The 23,353-nt window shown below is 64.6% G+C and overlaps 1 protein-coding gene across 10 annotated transcripts in view; it reads left to right on the forward strand.

Annotated features, from left to right (window-relative positions):
• The window catches only part of GREB1L (GREB1 like retinoic acid receptor coactivator), an 84,277-nt gene extending 62,751 nt beyond the window's left edge, over window positions 1-21,526 (forward strand). For 9 of the 10 annotated variants that reach the window (XM_078862799.1, XM_078862797.1, XM_078862805.1 and 6 more), the window contains 19 exons: window positions 253-450; window positions 842-1,013; window positions 1,534-1,723; window positions 2,127-2,269; window positions 3,670-4,006; window positions 4,215-4,330; window positions 4,781-5,037; window positions 5,633-6,330; window positions 6,615-6,717; window positions 7,035-7,193; window positions 7,462-7,592; window positions 8,114-8,275; window positions 12,357-12,570; window positions 13,035-13,278; window positions 13,542-13,865; window positions 14,176-14,317; window positions 16,054-16,254; window positions 16,389-16,527; window positions 16,771-21,526. In XM_078862799.1, coding sequence (XP_078718925.1) covers window positions 253-450; window positions 842-1,013; window positions 1,534-1,723; window positions 2,127-2,269; window positions 3,670-4,006; window positions 4,215-4,330; window positions 4,781-5,037; window positions 5,633-6,330; window positions 6,615-6,717; window positions 7,035-7,193; window positions 7,462-7,592; window positions 8,114-8,275; window positions 12,357-12,570; window positions 13,035-13,278; window positions 13,542-13,865; window positions 14,176-14,317; window positions 16,054-16,254; window positions 16,389-16,527; window positions 16,771-16,934 — 4,094 coding nt within the window. In that variant the 3' untranslated portion in view covers window positions 16,935-21,526. The remainder of the gene's footprint in view (window positions 1-252; window positions 451-841; window positions 1,014-1,533; window positions 1,724-2,126; window positions 2,270-3,669; window positions 4,007-4,214; window positions 4,331-4,780; window positions 5,038-5,632; window positions 6,331-6,614; window positions 6,718-7,034; window positions 7,194-7,461; window positions 7,593-8,113; window positions 8,276-12,356; window positions 12,571-13,034; window positions 13,279-13,541; window positions 13,866-14,175; window positions 14,318-16,053; window positions 16,255-16,388; window positions 16,528-16,770) is intronic. The other variant, XM_078862796.1, reaches the window with a different exon arrangement.
• The last annotated feature ends 1,827 nt before the right edge of the window (window positions 21,527-23,353 follow it).

The following is a 23,353-nucleotide window of genomic DNA, read 5'->3' on the forward strand; positions in this document are numbered from 1 at the left end:
CAGTGGCAGAGCGGGATTTGCATGGGTCCCGATAAAAAGAGTGGAATGAGGCTTTGCATCTCATACCCCCCGCCCCCACCCATTTGCGTAGCCCACCGCCCTCGCGGGGCCCGGTGCAGTTGCACCGCCTGCACGCACTCGTGAGCTCCGCCACCGCTCGCTACTCACCCGTGAGCTCCCCCGGCCTGACCGTGCGCTCTGTCGCTGCCCTCCCGTCACCCCCCTCTCTTTCCCTCCCACATGGTCCCCCAGTGTCCCCCCCGGAAGGGTTCCGCCTGCATCCGGCGCAGTTCTGGGTGGCCCGGAAGCTGCTGTCGCAGGTCTGCGCCATCGCCGACGCCGCCACGCAGCACCTAGACCTGGGCCGCTTCGGCCGCGTCCACTTCCTGCTTCTGATCCCGCCCTCCGAGAGCCTCTACCGGCAAACGCTGGAGCGGCTCAACCAGTCCGGTGAGCGGGGGGGGGGCACTGCCACCCGGCTCCCCAAATCTACACCATCCTGCCAGGTCCACTGGCGGTGCCACAGTAGGGTCGCCTCCAGTCCTAGTTTTCATGGCGGCTGCTCTCCTGGGACATGAACATTCCTGGGTGTGTTTATTTATCACAGTTGCTGAGCCAAGGCCAAAATTGCAAGCGTCCAGCAAAAACCACCGCTGTTGAAGGAGGAATAGATAAGGGTGTAACGCGTTTATTAAATTGAGCAAGGTTATTGTAAGAACTTTGGAAATTGGATGACGACGAGGCGAGCGGAGGGGTGGAATTCCAAAGGGGAGCGGTGCAACAGAAACAGCAGCAAGGCAAATGTGAACCGTGTTGACCCTGTGACCCCGGTGACCCGCAGGCATCCTGGCTGACCTGGGCGTGGAGGAGGGGTCGCAGAAGGGCGAGCGCTATGTCGCGCGCCTCGACGGCGACGGGCAGGCCAAGTTCGAGGCCTTTCTGCACCGCGTGCGCCGCAACCCCTACACACTGTTCGTGCTGGTGCACGACCAGGCCCACGCCGACACCACGAGGTGCGGGGACGCGGGGGGCACGACGCTCGGGACGCGCCGTGGGACGGGCAGAGACACGCGGAGACTTGGGGGGACTCGGGGGGACAGGAGGACGTGGGGACGCGGGGCACACGGAGACGCAGGGATACGGGGCAACGCAGAGACCCGGGGGGATGCGGCGTGAGAGCGCAGGGAGATGGAGAGACACGGGGTGATGCTCGGGGGGCTCGGGGATGCGGAGTCGTGGGAGACGGAGACCCGGGCTCCGTGCTTTGGTCTCAAGGCGGCACCGTCGGTGGCATAGTTTGCGGACAGACGTCGCCACCCAGAGGCGGCCGTGCCGCGCTCGCACCCGTCCCCCGCGCCCCCTAATGGCCGCAATTCGGCAAGTCCGGGGAGGTTGTCGCCGCTGTGTTGCGCACGTACGCTCGGCAAGTAGGGGTGAGGAGGAAGGGGCCGCCGACCCGCCGTGCGTTCCGCTTGAGGCTCACGGAAATTTGTGCGGCCTTCACTTAACCGGGGCCGCCGTCGCTCCCCGCAGCGGCGCATCGATGTCGGGTTCCCACGGCGACGTCTACACGGGGCTCGCCGACCGGCTGGTGAACTGCCGGGAGGCGCGCGAGGCGGCGAACCTGCTGACGCTGCAGGTGTCGGCGGCGCCCTACGGCCTGCAGAGCCAGCACTCCCGCATCGCGCCCTACAACGAGGTCTACTGGCCGCTCACCGACCCGGTGAGGGTTCGCGAGCACGCAAGCCACACGTTGGTTGCTCGCTCGCTTGCCAGCTCCCTGGCTCGCGTGTTGCCTCCTCGCTCGCTCGGTCCCTCAACCACTCGCTCGGTCACTCGCACACGGACTCGAGGCGCACCGTTCGCTCGTCCGCTCACCCTCACGTGAACCGTGGCCTGCAACGGCCCTGCCTATGAACGAGCCTCTTCTGGCTCAAATAATGGCATTGTTATCCTTCTCGTGCATGCCCATCCTCAGCCGTGATGGATGCATGAAGGCCTCCCCAAGCCATCGTTCTCTCTGATGACCCTGCAATCCAACAATCCGTTCCGCTCCTGCGCGCGACACGATTTCACGGCTCCATCCCCACGTGACCATGCTTCCTCCTCCCCCCACCTCTTAACAGGTGCGGCAGGAGGGCCCGCACCTGCTGGGGAGCGAGTACTTTGGCTTGAGCGAATTCCGGCGAGAGATGCACTCGCCCACTCGGCTGCCGGCGATGCGGCATGACGAAGCCTTCGAGAGCCTCGCGGAGACGCTGCTGGAGAGGTGCGCCCCACGCACGCACACACCCTGCACGCACGCGTGCCCACGCGCCCGTCGCAAATCTCCACACGCTGTCACGGTGACGCACGCGCGGTGTAGCAGCTCCCGAATAAATGTCCCTGATCCGGCCACAAGTTCCCCCCTCCCTCCCACCCCAACTGCCTCCTCCGCCCACTCCGCTCGTAAACGCCGCGCCAGGATTTACGGCACCGTTAGCGACACGGGCGCCGCCACGGGGCGTAGCGGGGACCAGGGGCGGAGCAGTTTCCAGGGGTCGCGGATTGGGTTCGGGGTCATTGGATAGAGAAACGGGTTTTGGGGGATAGGGGTACAGTAGATCTAGGATCTCGATTAAGATGAGACTTCGTGGTTTAGGGTGAGGTGTCGTGGGTTAGGGAGAAAAGGGGTTTTGCGGGTATGGCTGCAGTAGTTATGGGGTTTAGGACTTAGGATGAGATTGCAGGGTTAGTGGGTGAGGGGTTATAGGGATTAGGGGTTCGGGTGAGGGTAATCCACTTCTCTAGAGCACCATGCGTCTCTGTCACCAGTTACCATGACCACGAGGACCCAGGTAGATGCCACTAAATGGCTCTTCCCGGGCCCCACGTCGCTGTGTTCCACCACGAGTCTCATTGAGGCCGTGCAATCCTCAATCTCGTAGCCGCTGAAATTGGCCTAAATCCGGAGTTTACGGCAGTGGCATTAGCGCCGTGTAATTTAAGACAACAAAGTTGTTTTATTATGTATGAAGGCAATGAATTTCTTATTCTGGCAACCGTGCGTGGGCGTTGCAATTTTACTGCCGGTGAACAATGCGGAGAGAAGTTGTTTTTTCATCCCCGCGCCGTTCTTAATCCTGGGATTTACTTGCGAGCGGGGGGGGTGGGCGCCTGCAGCGGTGGTGGGGGTGGCGGTTTCCTCACATTTCACTCCCATTCATCTTCTCCGTTAGGCGGGTTTCAAAATGGCATCGCGAGCGGCGGCACGGAGAGCCCGCCGGGAGATTTTGCTCGCTTGATCCACGCGACCGTCGCGTGAGATTCGGCATCAGATCCCTCCGGCTCCGCCTCGGGTTGAGCCACGTGTCGCCCGACACGATGTCCCAGGTCTCGCACCGCTTGCTGGGAGCTTCCCAGCCGATTTTTACACACTGCTGTGGGCGGGAATGAAACCACTGTGTCGCAGCTTGTTTCCTCCCACCGTCTCGTTTCCCAAGATCTTATGACTTTGCCTAAGAAAAGTGCTGTTTGTTGCTGGCCGTTTAATGCCGGGAATGGTCGGACATCCCACCAACAGACACAGAGAGCCGTGCAGCACGACGGAAAACCCACGCGGCCGATCTCGCCACCAACCCCCACCCTCCCCCCACAATGCTCACGGCGCCACCTCCCCCCCTCCCGCAGGTTCCCGCGCCTGCACAGCGCCGTGATCCGCACCTACCTGCTCGTGCGGCACTACGCGGCGGCGCTGCTGGCGACGGCGGGCGCGCACGGCGCCGAGGCGCAGTGCACGGTGGAGACGCGCGCCATGCTGGGCGCCGTCGCGGGCCCCCCGCGCGCCAGCGGGCGCGGCCCCATGCTGCTGCTGCGCGTGCCGTCGCCGCAGCTGGCGCGGGTCGCCTACGAGCGCCTCCTGGACGTGCGGCGCCGCCTCGGCATGAGCTACCGCTTCGAAGTGGTGCTGGCGGGTGCCGACGGCGCGGACCTGACCGTCGGGAAGCACTTCTTGGCTCGGCTCCGGGTGAGCGAGGCACGGCGGGTGCCGGCGCGACGCCGGTGCGTGCGCGCGCCCTGGGCCCCTCCTGACGTCCGCGTTGGGGAGACAAAGGCGGCCGGCGTGGTCCACGTCGCGTTCCGGTTCGTCGTGCCGGCCCTCATAGGTGTTCGCTAATGGCACTTGCCCCAACGGTTTGTTAAGGCTACACAGGGGATCTTTGTCTTGCGCGCAGGCGTGGCGGGGCGTGGAGGACAGTGACTGGGTGCCCCGGAGTTTCCAGGACCTGGAGGACCTGCCGTGCATCCTGCTGCTCGGCGGCAAGGACCTGTGCGGCGAGACCCTGCCCAGGTGAGCCGGCCACGCCGTGCGGTTCGTCAGAGATGGGCGAGGGGATGAAGGAGTAAGCAGAAGGGCAGGGGTCACTCGTGCTGCTGCTGTTTAAGCAAAACAAATTAAGTGCCAATGGGCGGGATGCGTCATCAGAACAACCGATGGAATTATGGAGTGGGCCGGGGAGACGAAGCAAAGGAAGCAGCAAGATGACATCACAGAGTTTGGGGAGTCATAATGACGAGAAGCTCAATGGCAGCCTGCATTGCACAACAATTGCAGAACTTTTCAGTGAATCTCCTCGCTGAGCAAAGAGGTACAAATTCCAGATACGGTGAGAGCGTTACAGGGAACTGATATTGCCACTATCGTCACGTCATGAAATTTGCAATTACGAAGTCTTGGCAACCCGTGTCCTGTTACCTATAACCTACGCTGCGTGCCCCTTGACCCATGACCCCTGCTCAGGTCGCTCAAGTACTGCGACCTGCGACTCGTGAGCACGAGCGGAGTGACGCGCACGGCGCTCGAGCAGGAGCTCGGCACGGCCGCACGCTACGTCACCCGGGCGACCGCGTCGGCCGGGAAGCGCGCCCCGAGCAACGAGGGGCGACGGGCGGGGGCGCCGGGGGAGGGGCTGCGAACGAGGAGGGCCAGCGGGGAGGAGGCCCACAGCAGCCCCCACAGCGAGGGCAGCACCATGCCCCCCACCACCTCCTCCTCCAGTGAGACCGAGATACCGCCTCTTGCGACTCAGCGGACCACGCGTCCGTCGCTCGCTCGCGCGCCCGTCCCCCCTCCCGCGCGCGTCTGACGCGTTCTATCAACCGCACGGCCTTCTGGGAGTGCGCGTAATTTAGACGTCACTAGTTCAGTGCGACCACACGTCTGGACTGGTTTCGTTGTTCAATGTCTCATCGGCAGAGCGAGGCTCGCTAGAAGCAATGCTGGTGAACCTTCAGATCTTGATGGTTCGGGTTCAATGCAAAACTATGGTACAAAATGCTAAATAAGCATTAGCGTGACAATGTCATGATTAGCGTTTATAATGCTGATTTTGTTTTTCATTCCCGGGTTTTCTGGTGAGGGAAACGTTTCAGAAGATGCAGAAAACTCTTGATGGAAGTGGCAATGCCAGTAGTCGGGATGGCGGTGTCGCCCATGTTGGTGAAGACGTCGGCCAAGACGTCAGAGAGGATCTCGGGAATAGTTGTGATACCTGTGATCACGTCTGGTGTGGTGGTGTTGTTGCTGGTGATGATGGTGATGTCGCTGGTGATGCCAGTAACGATGTTGGTGATGTTGCTGGTGGTGTCGCAGGTGGAGTAGCAGAGAACGGCTCGAGCCCGGTCTCCAGCGAGGAGGGCTCATCCCTCAAATCTACCGGCACCGGCTCCGACCCCAAATCTCCCGACGCACCTTCCCCCGACATCACCGCCCCCCCGCCGGTCCCGCCGGCCCCACCAGCCGAGGGAAGCGCAAGCACGGCCCTCGGGGCGCACCCCCCGGTTCCGTCGGACCCGACTCCCGAACCAACGACGGAACCATCCGCCGAGATCTCCACGCAAACGGGCGGCGACCTGAAGCCGGCGCTCGTCAACGGCGGTGTCGGACTCGTCGACGAGCGGGCCGCCACCAGCCGGGCCTCCTCATCTCCGGCGACCGCGGCGGCCGCCTCCGCGCTCCATCCGGCACCGCCGGGACCCGCCGAGGTGCTCCCCCCGTGCGTGCTGCTGCCCAAGGCCGTCGCCACTCTGCTGCGCGGGCAGGGCGGGGGCGAGTTGCACGCGCTGCTGCCGCCCGCCCCCAGGGTGGGCTGGGCCACGCACCTGCGGCCGCCCCCGCCGGCGCACGCCCCCGCCGTCGCCGCTGCATCCTCGGCCTACTGCAGGCTGTGGACGGTGGCGCGGCAGCAGCACTGCGACCACGACAACCGAGCGGCCGACGGGGGTGGCGTGGGGGCCGGGGGGAGCGGTGGATTCCACCCGCGCCGCCTGCTGCTGTGCGGCCCACCGCAGGTGTGGAACGTCGCGTTTTGGGGGGCGTTGGTAGGGACAGCCCGTCGTAGTGAAGGGCAGGGCTTCATTTCTCACTGAATATTTTTTAATCGCGGGTTAAACTTAAGCAGGTGGCCCGTGACGAGCAGTAGACACAGCCATAGCGATATGATATACTGGATGTGGTGTGCCTGACCTCTTGAGATGCTGAAACCTGGAAATAATGAGTTTTGCTGCTGCCGGAAACGCTGTCGGTGTGAGCGTTGGATTACGAGGCCCTGGGGCTGATGGACGCTGTTTTCCAGGTGGGTAAGACCGGCGCCTATCTGCAGTTCCTGCGTGTGCTCAACCGCATGTTGATCCGCCTGCAGGAGGTGGACGTCTACAACGAGGAAGACATCAACCAAGGTACTCTTCTCACCGCTTCATCACCTCCTCACCTCACAACCCCAATGATCTCCTGTCTACCCACTCACTAACTCCTCTCCCTCGTATGTCCTTTACTTTCACACCTGTCCACCTACTCCCACATCGGATCCTCTCCCACCTCCTCACCACTACCTCCTAAACCTGGTCTTGTAACATCATGCAGGTTTTTTGTCTCCAGCACCGTTGTACTCCGTGTCCCCGTGTCCCATATCTCCATGTCTGTGTGTTCCATGTCCGGTGTTGTCGTGTCTCCGTGTCCCCATATCACCTACGTCTCCATGTCCCTGTGTCCCCAGACCTGCTGGAGGGGAGCTCGAGCCTCCACGTGTCGCAGGACCAGTGGCCGGACATCGAGGCCTTCCGCAAGCTAACCTTCGACCCCGTGCTACGCGACAGCCGCTTCCGCAATGCCAGCCCCGTCTACACGCCTCGCTTGGGGTCAAGGGTCAAGTCTGGTGAGTTCGCCCCTGTGGGGGGAAGGGGGCTGTGGGGTGTGGGGGGGTATTGTAGAGTTTGACACGAGTCTCAATGTGATCCACCAACTCGTTGGCTGTCCAAAACCACGGCGGAGATCTGTACAGCACAACAGTGAAATCCTACGCAGTGGCACCGGCGCTTAGTTGGCAAGCGCTGGATCTCGGGCAAGTGTGCAGCCGCTGAGCCTCTTCACGCGACCCGTCCCCCCGCCCCCATATCCCCCCCACCTCCCCATGCGCCCCCCAGGCCTGGCGGAGCGATCGGGCGGAGCCAAGCGGCGCACCGTGTCCGTCACGCTGTCCAAGTTCGCGGCTCACAACACGTTCCACCACTGCGAACAGTGCCACCTCTACACGGACCCCGGCCCGCCCACGCAGGTCAGAGGGGACCCGAGGACGCGGCGGTGCTGGGGAGTGGGGGGGGGGCACAAGGGGACATGCGGATAGAGAGGGCGTGGAACACGAAAACACAGGGACACGAAGACGTTGGGACACGGGGAGCGTGAGGAGAGGTGGAAAGCATGCGAACATGGGAGGCATGGAGAGAGGGTTATGGACGCACGCACACTGACACACGCACACACACTGACACACACTGACACACGCACGCACGCACACTAACACACGCACGCACACTGACACACGCACGCACACTGACACACGCGCGCACACTGACACACGCACGCACGCACACTAACACACGCACGCACACTGACACACGCGCGCACACTGACACACGCGCGCACACTGACACACGCACGCACACTGACACACGCGCGCACACTGACACACGCACGCACACTGACACACGCACGCACACTGACACACGCACGCACACTGACACACGCACGCACACTGACACACGCACGCACTTACACGGTGCTCGTGTGGCTGGCTAGGCGCGCGAGGCCGGCCTGCACGCCTTCACGTTCTCGTCGGCGGCGTTGGGCGAGGAGGTGACGCTTCACTTCCTGGTGCCGCGCTCCCAGGAGCACCACTTCGTGTTCAGCGCCAGCGGCCGCTCCATGCACAGCTTCCGCCTGCCGCTCACTACCGACACGGTGAGGACTCGCTCACCACCGACACGAACCCGTGACGCCCCACGCTTCACCTCGCTCCCCCACCCCCTCCAGAATTGTTATTTATTTATTCAGCTCTCCCACCCGCGACTCCATGACCCCCCCCCCCCCCCCCCGGTGCCGGGCGCTTCGCCGTGCGCGTTACCGTGAGATTTAGGGCTCTTTCCGTGTTTTGGTTGGAGCTGCCGTGCTCCGTCACGCTCGCGTACCCCACGCTCGCGCACCCTCACGCTCGCGCACCCCACGCTCGCGTACCCCACGCTCGCGCACCCTCACGCTCGCGCACCCCACGCTCGCGCACCCCACGCTCGCGCACCCTCACGCCTCGCGCACCCTCACGCTCGCGCACCCTCACGCTCGCGCACCCTCACGCTCGCGCACCCTCACGCTCGCGCACCCCACGCTCGCGTACCCCACGCTCGCGCACCCTCACGCTCGCGTACCCCACGCTCGCGTACCCTCACGCTCGCGCACCCTCACGCTCGCGTACCCCACGCTCGCGTACCCCACGCTCGCGCACCCTCACGCTCGCGCACCCCACGCTCGCGTACCCTCACGCTCGCGCACCCCACGCTCGCGCACACCCACGCTCGCGCACCCCACGCTCGCGCACCCTCACGCTCGCGCACCCTCACGCTCGCGCACCCCACGCTCGCGCACCCTCACGCTCGCGCACCCTCACGCTCGCGCACCCTCACGCTCGCGCACCCCACGCTCGCGCACACCCACGCTCGCGCACCCCACGCTCGCGCACCCCACGCTCGCGCACCCCACGCTCGCGCACCCTCACGCTCGCGCACCCCACGCTCGCGCACCCCACGCTCGCGCACCCTCACGCTCGCGCACCCTCACGCTCGCGCACCCTCACGCTCGCGCACCCCACGCTCGCGCACCCCACGCTCGCGCACCCCACGCTCGCGCACCCCACGCTCGCGCACCCCACGCTCGCGCATCCCACGCTCGCGCACCCCACGCTCGCGCACCCCACGCTCGCGTACCCCACGCTCGCGCACCCTCACGCTCGCGCACCCCACGCTCGCGCACCCCACGCTCGCGCACCCCACGCTCGCGCATCCTACGCTCGCGCACCCCACGCTCGCGCATCCCACGCTCGCGCACCCCACGCTCGCGCACCCCACGCTCGCGCACCCCACGCTCGCGCATCCCACGCTCGCGCACCCCACGCTCGCGCACCCCACGCTCGCGTACCCTCACGCTCGCGCACCCCACGCTCGCGTACCCCACGCTCGCGTACCCTCACGCTCGCGCACCCCCACGCTCGCGTACCCTCACGCTCGCGCACCCCCACGCTCGCGTACCCTCACGCTCGCGCACCCCACGCTCGCGCACCCCACGCTCGCGCACCCCACGCTCGCGCACCCCACGCTCGCGTACCCCACGCTCGCGTACCCCACGCTCGCGCACCCCACGCTCGCGCACCCCACGCTCGCGCACCCCACGCTCGCGTACCCTCACGCTCGCGCACCCCACGCTCGCGTACCCTCACGCTCGCGCACCCCACGCTCGCGTACCCCACGCTCGCGTACCCCACGCTCGCGCACCCCACGCTCGCGTACCCTCACGCTCGCGTACCCCACGCTCGCGCACCCCACGCTCGCGTACCCTCACGCTCGCGCACCCCACGCTCGCGCACCCCACGCTCGCGCACCCCACGCTCGCGCACCCTCACGCTCGCGCACCCTCACGCTCGCGCACCCTCACGCTCGCGCACCCCACGCTCGCGCACCCCACGCTCGCGCACCCCACGCTCGCGCACCCCACGCTCGCGCACCCCCACGCTCGCGCATCCCACGCTCGCGCACCCCACGCTCGCGCACCCCACGCTCGCGCACCCCACGCTCGCGCATCCCACGCTCGCGCACCCCACGCTCGCGCACCCCACGCTCGCGTACCCTCACGCTCGCGCACCCCACGCTCGCGTACCCCACGCTCGCGTACCCTCACGCTCGCGCACCCCCACGCTCGCGTACCCTCACGCTCGCGCACCCCACGCTCGCGCACCCCACGCTCGCGCACCCCACGCTCGCGCACCCCACGCTCGCGTACCCCACGCTCGCGTACCCCACGCTCGCGCACCCCACGCTCGCGCACCCCACGCTCGCGCACCCCACGCTCGCGTACCCTCACGCTCGCGCACCCCCACGCTCGCGTACCCTCACGCTCGCGCACCCCACGCTCGCGTACCCCACGCTCGCGTACCCCACGCTCGCGCACCCCACGCTCGCGTACCCTCACGCTCGCGCACCCCTACGCTCGCGCACCCCACGCTCGCGCACCCCACGCTCGCGCACCCTCACGCTCGCGCACCCCACGCTCGCGCACCCCACGCTCGCGCACCCCACGCTCGCGTACCCTCACGTTCGCGCACCCCACGCTCGCGCACCCCCACGCTCGCGCACCCCACGCTCGCGTACCCCACGCTCGCGCACCCCACGCTCGCGCACCCCACGCTCGCGTACCCCACGCTCGCGTACCCCACGCTCGCGCACCCCACGCTCGCGCACCCCACGCTCGCGCACCCCACGCTCGCGCACCCCACGCTCGCGTACCCCACGCTCGCGCACCCCACGCTCGCGCACCCCACGCTCGCGCACCCCACGCTCGCGCACCCCACGTTCGCGCACCCCACGCTCGCGCACCCCACGCTCGCGCACCCTCACGCTCGCGCACCCCACGCTCGCGCACCCCACGCTCGCGCACCCCACGCTCGCGCACCCCACGCTCGCGCACCCCACGCTCGCGTACCCCACGCTCGCGCACCCCACGCTCGCGTACCCCACGCTCGCGTACCCCACGCTCGCGTACCCTCACGCTCGCGCACCCCACGCTCGCGTACCCTCACGCTCGCGCACCCCACGCTCGCGCACCCCACGCTCGCGCACCCCACGCTCGCGTACCCCACGCTCGCGCACCCCACGCTCGCGCATCCCACGCTCGCGCACCCCACGCTCGCGCACCCCACGCTCGCGTACCCTCACGCTCGCGCACCCCACGCTCGCGTACCCCACGCTCGCGCACCCCACGCTCGCGTACCCTCACGCTCGCGCATCCCACGCTCGCGCACCCCACGCTCGCGTACCCTCACGCTCGCGCATCCCACGCTCGCGCACCCCACGCTCGCGTACCCTCACGCTCGCGCATCCCACGCTCGCGCACCCCACGCTCGCGCACCCCACGCTCGCGCACCCCACGCTCGCGTACCCCACGCTCGCGCACCCCACGCTTGCGCACCCCACGCTCGCGCACCCCACGCTTGCGCACCCCACGCTTGCGCACCCCACGCTCGCGCACCCCACGCTCGCGCACCCCACGCTCGCGCACCCCACGCTCGCGCACCCCACGCTCGCGCACCCCACGCTCGCGCACCCCACGCTCGCGCACCCCACGCTCGCGCACCCCACGCTCGCGCACCCCACGCTCGCGCACCCCACGCTCGCGCACCCCACGCTCGCGCACCCCACGCTCGCGCACCCCACGCTCGCGCACCCCACGCTCGCGCATCCCACGCTCGCGCACCCCACGCTCGCGCACCCCACGCTCGCGCACCCCACGCTCGCGCACCCCACGCTCGCGCATCCCACGCTCGCGCACCCCACGCTCGCGCACCCCACGCTCGCGCACCCCACGCTCGCGCACCCCACGCTCGCGCACCCCACGCTCGCGCACCCCACGCTCGCGCACCCCACGCTCGCGTACCTCATGCTCGCGCACCCCACGCTCGCGCACCCCACGCTCGCGCACCCCACGCTCGCGCACCCCACGCTCGCGCACCCCACGCTCGCGCACCCCACGCTCGCGCACCCCACGCTCGCGCACCCCACGCTCGCGCACCCCACGCTCGCGCACCCCACGCTCGCGCACCCCACGCTCGCGCACCCCACGCTCGCGCACCCCACGCTCGCGCACCCCACGCTCGCGCACCCCACGCTCGCGCACCCCACGCTCGCGCACCTCACGCTCGCGCACCCCACGCTCGCGCACCCCACGCTCGCGCACCCCACGCTCGCGTACCTCATGCTCGCATACCCCACGCTCGCCCCAGGAGGACACGGTGGCTGTGCGCAGCCCAATCTTCACTCCGAGCACGGGGCGGCACGAGCACGGGCTGCTCAACCTGCACCACGCGCTCGAGGGCGCCGGCGCCGCCGCGCTGCACGTGGTGGTGGTGCGCGCCGGCGAGGTGCCCGCCTACCAGCGCTACTGGCCCAACCACGTGCTGCTGGCACTGCCCCGGCACCTCGACCACACCGGCGTCGGTACGGCATCCCCTTGTGTGCTTGTGCGTGTTCTTGTGTGCCGAATGGGCAAGTGTGTGTACTCGCATTTGCCTGTGTGTCTGTGTTTGTATCTGTGATGCTTGAATGTGCCTTCCCGTGTGTTTCCATGTTCCCCGGGGTGTGCCTGTGTCCGTGCTTGTCCACGTGTTTTTGTGCATGCCCGTCCGTATGTTTTTGTATGCCCCTTAACTTGTCTGCGCTCGTACCCATGCACGTGCTTGTCCACGCGTTCCGCATTCCCGCGTGTTCCCATATGTACGTAACCTCCGTACAGTTCCCTCCATAAGCCCAATAATTGTAATATTAGAATCTCTTTTGCATACACTTTGCGCTATTGGACGCGAATATCGTGCCAATCGACCAATTGCTTCGTCGCCGTCGCCCCGGTGACGCTCGTTCCCGTCCCGCGTACGTTCTCACGTGCCAACGCGTGCGTGCACCAGGCCTGGCACGGTGCCTAGTCCAGGAGCTGTGCCGGGAGAATCTGGAGCGCGAGCGAGCACGCCGAGCCGCCCAGGTGGAGGCGGCGGGGTCGGCGGCGGGAGGCGACGGGGCCCCGGACGCCGCCAGCGATTGCACCGCTCCTGGCGCGCGCCCGCAGGACGTGTGGCCGTTCGTGCTGGTGATGGACGACTCGTGCGTCATGTTCTACGAGGCGCAGCCCCGACGGAGGGCGGGGGCCACCGGGTCAGCGCTCGCCCCCCCCCCCCCCTCGCCCCCCTCTCGCATCTCGCCCTCCCTCCCCCCGCCGCGGTGTTCGTTTGAGCCGCGGCATCTCGCGCGGAGCGTCGGTGGCGGCGTCCGCGGCGGTGACGGTCGGCGGTGCGAACGGAGCGCTCGAGGCCGGCACCGCTGGCGCTCACGAGGCCGCGCGTCGGTAAAGCCTCGGCCGCGACGCCACGGCGAGACTCGCCGCCGCCCCTGACCTTTGCCCCGCCGTGGCCATGCAGGGCGGAGACGTCCGAGGGGGAAATGGAACCGGACGGGACGACGCGCGAGCCGCAGGCGTCCGCCGGCACCGCCGGCGGCGACGGCGCCGCCGACACGGAGCGCTGCGTGTCGTTGCGCCACGTGCTGCGCCGCCTGGAGGCGACGCCCAAAGCGACGCGCTACGCCGTGCTGGGCGTGCGGCGCTGGGGCGGCTCGTGGCGCGCCGCGGGCCTGCCCGGTGCGGCCGGGACGGCGCGCCTCCACTCCTTTTCACGCCGACACCTCCACGACCTGGTGCTGCTCAACGTGGAGCTGACACGTGCCGTTACGTACGACCACAACCGGTGAGCGTCGCGCGTGAGCGGAGGATGGGGGGGGGAAGAGGTGAGAGTGTGGACGAGCGTACGGATGCGTGTGTGCTCAGGAGAGAGTACATGGGGTGGAGTACAAATGAGATCCACGATGACCAGGTGTGAACCCTTGTGTGGGGGCGGGTGTGAGTGTAGTTGTGGCTGAGAGTACAAGTGAGGTTCAATGTGTGAGTACACACAGTAATAGCAGAGGTGAGAATACAGTTGTGACTCGCGGCGTGCGGGCAGGTGTGAGACCCCAGGTAGGACTCCTGGTGTGACCCCAGATTTTCGCCCTGCCCAGGTACTCGTGTGAAGATGTGGATTTCAACCTGCGCGCCGATGGCCAGGCCTTGCTGCTGTGCTGCTTCAACGCGTTCAGCGTCATGAAGAAACACGTGGGCGTGGGCGGCCACCGGCACGTTCCTGTGCCACAGGCACCTACGGTGCGTACGTGTGTGGGTGCGTGTGGAAACATCTCCACCGGGGAGACAAAGGCGGCCGGGCGTGGTGGTGGCCGCCCACCCCCTCCTGTGCTGTGGCCGGCCTTCATGAGTGCTCGCGAACAGGACTTGCAGTCTGTTGAAGGCTACACGAGGGATCTTTGTTTAGTGTATGTATGTGTGTGCGTGTGGGTTGCGTGCATATGTACGTTCCTACTTTGTGTTTCAACGTTGACCTCGCCTGGCACAAACACTGTAGTGACATTTCTTGGGAAATATCGCCACAAACGGGCGAAGGGTGCGGATCGCACGTGTGCATGCACAAAAGCTCACGCACTCACGCACGCATGCGCACGTCCCAGCCAGCGCTGCGAGCTGCCGTTCCTCTGCGCTAACCCTTCCCGTGCACGCCGCACGTCCTCCGCGTAATTTGTTTCTCCGAGGGGAGAGAGAAAAACGAAAAAGCAATCTCGGTGCCCGGCCCATCTGCCGTCGCCGCTTTGTTGCGTAAACCTTCGTTCCGCCCCCCCCCCCCTCGCGGGAACACAACCCCTGGCAGCAGCAGCGGCAACAATGCGGCAGGAGGAGCCGCGCATTAATTGGCGCGATGGCATCGGCGACGACGTGGGTGGAATGCGGCGCCGCGCGCGGCACTCAGAAAGAGAGCATGGAGCGTGGCCTCCCGCACCCCTCCCCGCCCCTTTCCTCCCCCGTAACACCTCGTTAAATCTTCAACATGGACCCCTTCTGTTATTTCCAATAAATAAATTGGATAATATGTAACACACGGCATAGTTGTCGTAACGTGGAATAATCGTCCTGTATCAGCGTCAGAGTTCCCGCGTCGCGTTCGTGCTTTTGGCCAACTCCTCCTCACCAGGAGAGTGTCCGGATGAAACGCTTCTGCTGTCACCATGGCCCACAGCCACCAGTGCTGTCGACTGCCTGCCCCTGTCTCGGGCTCAAGGCCTCACTCTCCTCTACGACTGCCTGCCTCTCTCCACCAAATGCGATCAAATCAAGATGCGATATGAATCCCAATAGTATTTATGATATTGTACTTGTTTACCCGGGAAAAGGAGGGTCCTGCCAGTTTGTGCGTGTCCCCAAGTCTGTGGGTCTTCCCGTGAGTCTGGGGATACTCTCCCCACCGTGTCCGCATGGGGGATTGCGCCCTCCCGGCTGGAGACCGAGCGATGTTTGGCACGGTCCCCACGGGGACATCGTTTATATTTCGATCTGCTCGCTCGCTCGCTCGTTTGCGGAATCGGAGATGAGCACCGGCATGGGAAATAAAGGCTCCCTCCGGTGGCGTGAGATTCGGCAATCACGCGGCATCTGGTGCCGTGGGTGTAATGGGCCATGTGGTGGAGCGACGGCCGGCTTGACGTGGTGACGCCTCGTGCGATGTTACAGTTGGTGAGTATGACGTGAATGTCACGGTGCCGTGTGATGGAGCGATGCTTCGTCCCCATCTGTGGTGGTGAGAGTGACCTTCTGCGTGATGCGGCCGTGCTCGTGATGTGCCATGTAATGTGGCAATGCTGTCACGTGATTTGGCAACGGTGATGATTTTGATGATGACACGATTGTGACAATGTTTCACGTGACGTGACAGCGATGACGATGGTGCCGATGACGACATGGTGACTGTGATGGCTCGTGACGTGGCGACGACGACGACGTGACCGTGACATCTCGCGTGACGTGGCGATGTTGGCACGCGTGCGTGTGTGCAGGCGGCAGGGGTGTGCGCGCCCGTCTCCCCGAGCCAGTTCGTGTGCGCCCCAGACAGTGACTACACCTTCCTGCAGGCGCCGGCTCACCTGTTACTCGAGCGCTACCTGCGAGTGGCCGGCAGCACACTGTTTCCGCACGCGGCGCGCTCACACGCTCACCCCGTGCTCGCCCTCGACTCCTACCTCAACCTGGGCACACAGGTACCACCGCGGGACGCGTGGGGAAAAGGGGGGTGGGACGCATGGGGAGAGGGAGGGAGGGCAGGGGGAGAGGGAGGGACACGAGGATGTGCCGCTCCTTAAGCTCTGCTTGCCACTCCTCTGCCGCCCCGCAGGTGTCCGTGTGCTACGCGAGCTCCCGAGCCGCCCCCGTGGGCCCCCCCGGCCCCTTCCCCGTCTACAGCGGCCTCCTGCTCTACCTGTGCGATTCAGGGCTCACGGCCGACATGCTGCGTCGATTCAAGTTTCTGCAGGGTAGGCGCCGTGCAGCTTTGGGGCAGGGAAGCGGGTGGCGGGGCGGAGGGGCGTCCTTGGGTCGGTGGCTCAGGTTGTGGAGGGGGGCGGTGGGTGGTTGGGGCGGGTACGTGAGCACGGTGTTGGAGGTGGTGTGCGCGCGGTGCGTGTTTTCGTTGAAATTGTGGCCTTGCGGAGACCGTAAACCGGCAGTGGATTTACGTGGCTTAATGCTGGTGCGGGGTTCCCGACGTGCGCTTGCAGGCGCGACGCTCTGCGTCATCTGCCAGGACAGGAGCTCGCTGCGTCAGACCGTGGTGCGGCTGGAGCTCGAGGAGGTGTGGCAGTTCCGTCTGCGAGATGAGTTCCAGACGGCCAACTCGCCCGGAGACCGCCCCCTGTTCTTCCTCACGGGCCGTCACGTCTGAGTCCGGAACCGAGTCCATCCTGTACCTCCTGCACTACCCAGCAGGCGTCCACCCTCTACCCCCTGCACTACCCAGCAGGCGTCCACCCTCTACCCCCTGCACTACCCAGAAGGAGTTCATCCTGTACCCCCTGCACTACCCAGCAGGCGTCCACCCTCTACCCCCTGCACTACCCAGCAGGGGTCCACCCTCTACCCCCTGCACTACCCAGAAGGAGTTCACCCTGTGCTGGCTCAGGCAGGCGGGAAGCAGTCGGTTCAGCGATGCGGCCGTGAGCATGGGGAGAGGAGGTTGTGGCGGCGTCGCAGGACGCAGTGGTGCGGTGCGACCGGACCTCGGCGTGTGTTCCCGCATGAGACAGATTCGCTCGCCCCTCGCTCGCCCGTGTCGCCTGACTCGCTCGCCTGTCACTTGCCTCAGGTGCAGCTGTTGATCAAAACCCTCCGGCAGTTCGCTTGGCGTCCGTCGTGGCTGTGCCTTCGTCGTTGGAGCACGCCCCCCCCCCCTCTATCCACAATCTGCTCCCCTTTCCCACCCTCGCCCAGCCCCCACAACGTCTAATTTCCCCTCCCCCCTTGCTCTCCCTGCTCAACCCCCTCAGCTGGGCAGTGGGGGTTGAGTGACTGGCGTCTCACTGAGCACTCAATATCAAAATCAACATCGTGCCGAACTCACCAGGGGGTGTGCGATCTAATCAACAACAACAAAATTACATCAACAACACGGGGACCCCAGGGGATGGGGGTCCAGGTCACGACCTCGTGTGACCTAGCGTGTGGAGGGTCCATGGTGCCGCCTGTCAAGACAGCCTCACTGCGGTGTGTGTGTTCCGGTGTGTGCGTGAGTGTTTCGGTATGTGTGCGCGTGTGTGAGAGTATGTGTGCGTGTGCGAGAGAGTATGTGCCATTGTGTATGGGAGTGAGAGTGCTTAGTGCCGCTGCGGTGTGTGTACACGTGTGAGTTGGTGTGTACACATGTGACTGTGTGTGACGTTGTCTGTGTACACGTATGTACACGTGTATGTGCCAGTGTGTACATGTGAATGTTTCGGTATGTATGTGTGCACACGTGCGACTCTGCGTGTGCCACTTCGGCCTTCATAGGTGCTAGCTACAGCACTTGCCCCAACAGTCTGTTAAAGGCTATACGGGGGTCTATGTGTATGTGTGTACACACGTGAGTGTGTCTGTGTGCACGTGTGGGTGTGTGTACACGTGTGGATGTCTGTACACGTGTGAGGGTGTGTGTGTACACGTGTGAGGGTGTGTGTGTACACGTGTGGGTGTTTGATGCTTATCGGGTGGTAGAGGTGGAGACCCAGTGAAGGAGACAGCTACAGATGTGCAAGAGAAAGGGGGTTACAGTTGGAGTGCAGTTAGATGGTGGTGTGGGTTAGGGATTGGAGTGCGGTTAGATGGTGGTGTGGGTTAGGGATTGGAGTGCGGTTAGATGGTGGTGTGGGTTAGGGATTGGAGTGCGGTTAGATGGTGGTGTGGGTTAGGGATTGGAGTACAGTTAGACGGTGGTGTGGGTTAGGGATTGGAAGCGGTTAGATGGTGGTGTGGGTTAGGGATTGGAGTGCGGTTAGATGGTGGTGTGGGTTAGGGATTGGAGTGCGGTTAGATGGTGGTGTGGGTTTTGGATTGGAGTGCGGTTAGACGGTGGGGCGAGTGTCCGGCTCCTCTGTGCTGGTGCTGTCAGTGAGACTAGGATTCATCGCGATGAGCATTCTGGTTATGGCTGGTGATGGCGGTGGGGTGAGAGATGATTGCTGTGGACGTGATGAAGGACGTTGGGGTTCGGAGCAGTGGTGCAGCAGCGTGTTTTATTGGGCGCCGGAGCAACGAATGAAGTTGGTAACCTGGCACCTGGGCCCCTCCGGCCCGTTGCAGCGCCTGCACGCTCCACAGCGGCGCTGCTGGTGGGCGCGAGGGTTGTAGCACGCGGGGCGGGCGTGGTGGGGCACCCGGCAATCACCCCGACTCTTGCGGATGCGCGTCGATGTGGTCACCACGGTGAGCGACTGATGGGTCGGCGCTCTGCCGCCATCTCGCTCCTCCGCCACCGCCCTAACCACGTCCTCCCTGACCCCAACCACTGCCACCTCGCCCCATCCACCCTGCTGGTTCCCTATGCACGGAGTGTTTAGCCACCCTGCTCCATCTCCCTGTCCCCCACCCTCTGCTGCATGCATCCTGCTTCTCCGCCCAGTGCCCCACCCGGTACGAGAGACGCGGGCTCGAATGTGTTTAATAAAATGTTTTGTTGACGGGTGATAATATATTGTATGTACCCTGGGTTGCCCCCCAGCCAGGGCCAAATACAGAACTAACCGCCCTCCCACCCCTCTGAATGGCACGTGGTACACTCCATTGCTCCGCAGCCAGTGCGTAACTTGCACGTGGAGCGTACCACTCGCCGCTTGGCTGGGGGAGGGAGGGGTGGTGCGTTGACAAGGCCCCCATCGCAACGATGGCGTAACCTCGACCCTGCCTCCTGTCACTATGACCTTGGCCCGAAGATGAGCTCACCCCGAGATAAACCTCTGAAGTGCTTTTGCACTAATATCCACACGACAAAGGTAGAGCGTGGGGCGTGCGCCTTTACGCATGAGAAGTCATGTAATGGGACCCCACCGTGGTCCAGCAAGCCTCGCTGAGTATCAAGACTGTCTGTGGACCTGTCGGTCCCACTCAAATGGGTAAAACTGAGTCGTGTGTTTTTCAAAGGTTTCATAAGCATAGTAGATGGTGGTGGTGGGCATGAGTATATTTGAATGCGATTATCATTAACATGTCCATTACATATTCCATTATCATCCCTTCTCTATCCACTGCTGGCATTGTTTCTCACAGCCCTCTGATAATTTCAGTCAGAATGATTCTCCTGCGTTGAGAATGGGTGCCTCTCCCACGTGACACCACCACCAGCTCTGTTTAATCTCAAGCGGCATGTTCATTGACGCAGACGATCTAGCATTGGCCAGCCAAGCGACGGCACTCAGCGCAGCTCAAGACATCTTGAACACCGCCCTAAAGAAATTGGAAGAGTATTATTACTCCTGGCGACTTAAGCCAATCCAACCTCGACCGTGTGTCCTCAGCGTTCCATCTCGACAACGCAGAGGCAAAACTAACGCCGCAGATCGAGTTTTGTGGTAAAACTGTCACCCGCTCCCGGCATACCTTGCGCTGGTGCTCGATCGAAGTCTCACTTTGAGGCAACACATTGAGCAGTTGAGCAACAAGATAAAACCCCGCACGGACATTAGTTATAAACTGGCGACTGTGATGCGCACAACACTATGGGCTGCCACACTCTCCCTCGTGTGTTGGACGGGAGTGTATTGGTGGTCACCTGTGTTGGGACGCAGCGCTCACACTCGACACAACTGAACATTGCAATGCGTGTGCCATCTCCGGTACGCTCACGTCGACCCAATGGCTCCCGGTGCTCACCCACATCGCTCCGCCGCAAATCCGTCGTGAAACAGCGGCGGCCGTCCGGGAGTATCAAGCAATGATCGTTAAGCCCCCCCCTCCGCACCTTCAACGGCACATGAACCCAGCGCCGCCTGTTCGCCTAACATCACGCCACCCCTTCTGGATCGCAGCAGCAGCCTCACTCCGCGCCACCGATGCAGATGAAGGCGAGAGATGGAAGCGAGTCTGGACTGCGGCCGACGTCAAAAACAAACATCTCGTACAGGACCCTACTACCGTCCACCCTCCCGCAGGTTTCAACCTTTCACGTCGCCAACGGTCGACCATCAACCAAATCGGGACCGGGCATGGCCGATGCGGCGGCCACCTGATGCGCAAATGTCGCATCAAAGATTCGGCGGTCTGCGAGTCAGGCCACGAATTCCAAACGATCGACCACATTCTAAGCAGCTGCTGCTGTCTTCACACCTTTAAAGTAGGAACGGGTGAGATCCACTCTGCATCTGACCAGACAATTGAGTGGCTAACAAATGAAAAATTACATCTTAAAATCTGCTTCTATGAATCCATACGAAAGAAGACCACCACCAATCACCTTCCCCTTCACCAACCATCACCTTGAGCACCACCTTCATAACAACCAGCGCCATCCTGTGCTCTGCTCCATGGACTTGGGGTCGAACTCGGGCGCCGTGTTCCTGTAACGACCCCCACCACGAATCGCCGTGATCCACAGGGAGGTGGTGGGGGGTGCCCGCGCGCTCCCTCGGTCTCGGGTTTCTTTGTTGCGCTCGTCGGGGTTGGGGGGGCTGTGGGCTAAAGGTGCCCGCCAGGTGGGTGGCCCTAGGTTGTACCCTGGGTCCGGGCGGCACGCGGACCAGGCGGAATGTTTACACGGCGAGACGGCGAGACGGCGAGACGGCTTCTCGAGTTCCCTTCGTTGAATGTACGCGGCCGTCGCTCGCGTGTACGAGTGCGCGAATGTGCGCGTGTGAAAGTGCGTGCGACTTTGCACGCGTGCGTGTGAACGTGCGCGTGTGTGTGAACGTGTGTGTGTGTGTGAACGTGCGCGTGCGTGTGAACGTGCGTGTGTGTGTGAACGTGTGTGTGAACGTGTGTGTGTGTGTGTGAACGTGCGCGTGTGTGAACGTGCGCGTGCGTGTGAACGTGTGTGTGCGTGTGAACGTGTGTGTGTGTGTGTAAACGTGTGTGTGTGTGTGAACGTGCGCGCGTGTGTGAACGTGCGTGTGAACGTGCGTGTGAACGTGCGCGTGCGTGTGAACGTGCGAGGTGGCCGCTTCGCGCAGAAGGCACCGTGGTTTGAAGGAGCCCGTGCGGTTGTTCGCTCGCTACTCCCTCCCCCCGCTGCTCCCCCAACTGTCCTCCCCACCTCCCTCCCCACCTCCCTCCCCACCTCCCTCTCTCCCTTCCCACCTCCCCACCTCCCTCCCTCCCCACCTCCCTCCCTCCCCACCTCCCTCCCTCCCCACCTCCCTCTCTCCCTTCCCACCTCCCCACCTCCCTCCCCACCTCCCCACCTCCCTCCCCACCTCTCCACCTCCCCACCTCCTTCCCTCCCCACCTCCATCCCTCCCCACCTCCATCCCTCCCCACCTCCCCACCTCCCTCCCTCCCCACCTCCCTCCCCACCTCCCTCTCTCCCTTCCCACCTCCCCACCTCCCCACCTCCCCACCTCCCTCCCTCCCCACCTCCCTCCCTCCCCACCTCCCTCCCTCTCTCCCTTCCCACCTCCCCACCTCCCTCCCCACCTCCCCACCTCCCCACCTCCCTCCCTCCCCACCTCCCTCCCTCCCTCCCCACCTCCCTCCCTCCCTCCCCACCTCCCCACCTCCCTCCCTCCCCACCTCCCTCCCCACCTCCCTCTCTCCCTCCCCACCTCCCCACCTCCCTCCCTCCCCACCTCCCTCCCTCCCCACCTCCCTCTCTCCCTTCTCACCTCCCCACCTCCCTCTCTCCCTTCCCACCTCCCCACCTCCCTCCCCACCTCCCTCCCTCCCCACCTCCCTCCCCACCTCCTTCCCTCCCCACCTCCTTCCCTCCCCACCTCCCTCCCTCCCCACCTCCCTCCCTCCCTCCCCACCTCCCCACCTCCCTCCCTCCCCACCTCCCTCCCTCCCCACCTCCCTCCCCACCTCCCTCTCTCCCTTCCCACCTCCCCACCTCCCTCCCCACCTCCTTCCCTCCCCACCTCCCTCCCCACCTCCCTCCCTCCCCACCTCCCTCCCCACCTCCCTCTCTCCCTCCCCACCTCCCTCCCCACCTCCTTCCCTCCCCACCTCCTTCCCTCCCCACCTCCCTCCCTCCCCACCTCCCTCCCTCCCCACCTCCCCACCTCCCTCCCTCCCCACCTCCCTCCCTCCCCACCTCCCTCCCCACCTCCCTCTCTCCCTTCCCACCTCCCCACCTCCCTCCCCACCTCCCTCCCTCCCCACCTCCCCACCTCCCTCCCTCCCCACCTCCCTCCCCACCTCCCTCTCTCCCTTCCCACCTCCCCACCTCCCTCCCCATCTCCTTCCCTCCCCACCTCCCTCCCCTGCTCTTCCCCGTGCCCCCCTTTCCCACCATCTTTACCCTGGGGGCGACCCTCTCCTAATTCTCGTTTCTCCACTGCGCATTTTCAATCAAAGTTTTTTTTGTTTTATTTGGGGGGGCAAAGGGGCGCGTTTGTTATTTTAGACACAGAAGTTTGGGGGGGGGCGGGGAAGTTAGTTTTTTTTTCGTTCTGGAGGTGAAAAATTGTGTTAACTGTAGTAATGATGATGATGTTGCGGTTCAGATTGTGAATGTTGTTTTCGTGGAGCTGTCGTTTACAATCCGCGCCTACCTCAGGGAACCCCGCGTGGCCGCGGAGGCGCCGCGTCTCCTCCTCTCGGCGTGTGCGCGGCGCCGCGCGTCTAGTCCGAGACGGCATCGAGTAAAGCTTTCAGTGTGAGCTCGCTCACTCGCCTGTCTGT

Source organism: Lampetra fluviatilis, chromosome 14 (assembly GCF_964198595.1).
Source record: "Lampetra fluviatilis chromosome 14, kcLamFluv1.1, whole genome shotgun sequence".
Classification (NCBI taxonomy): domain Eukaryota; kingdom Metazoa; phylum Chordata; class Hyperoartia; order Petromyzontiformes; family Petromyzontidae; genus Lampetra; species Lampetra fluviatilis.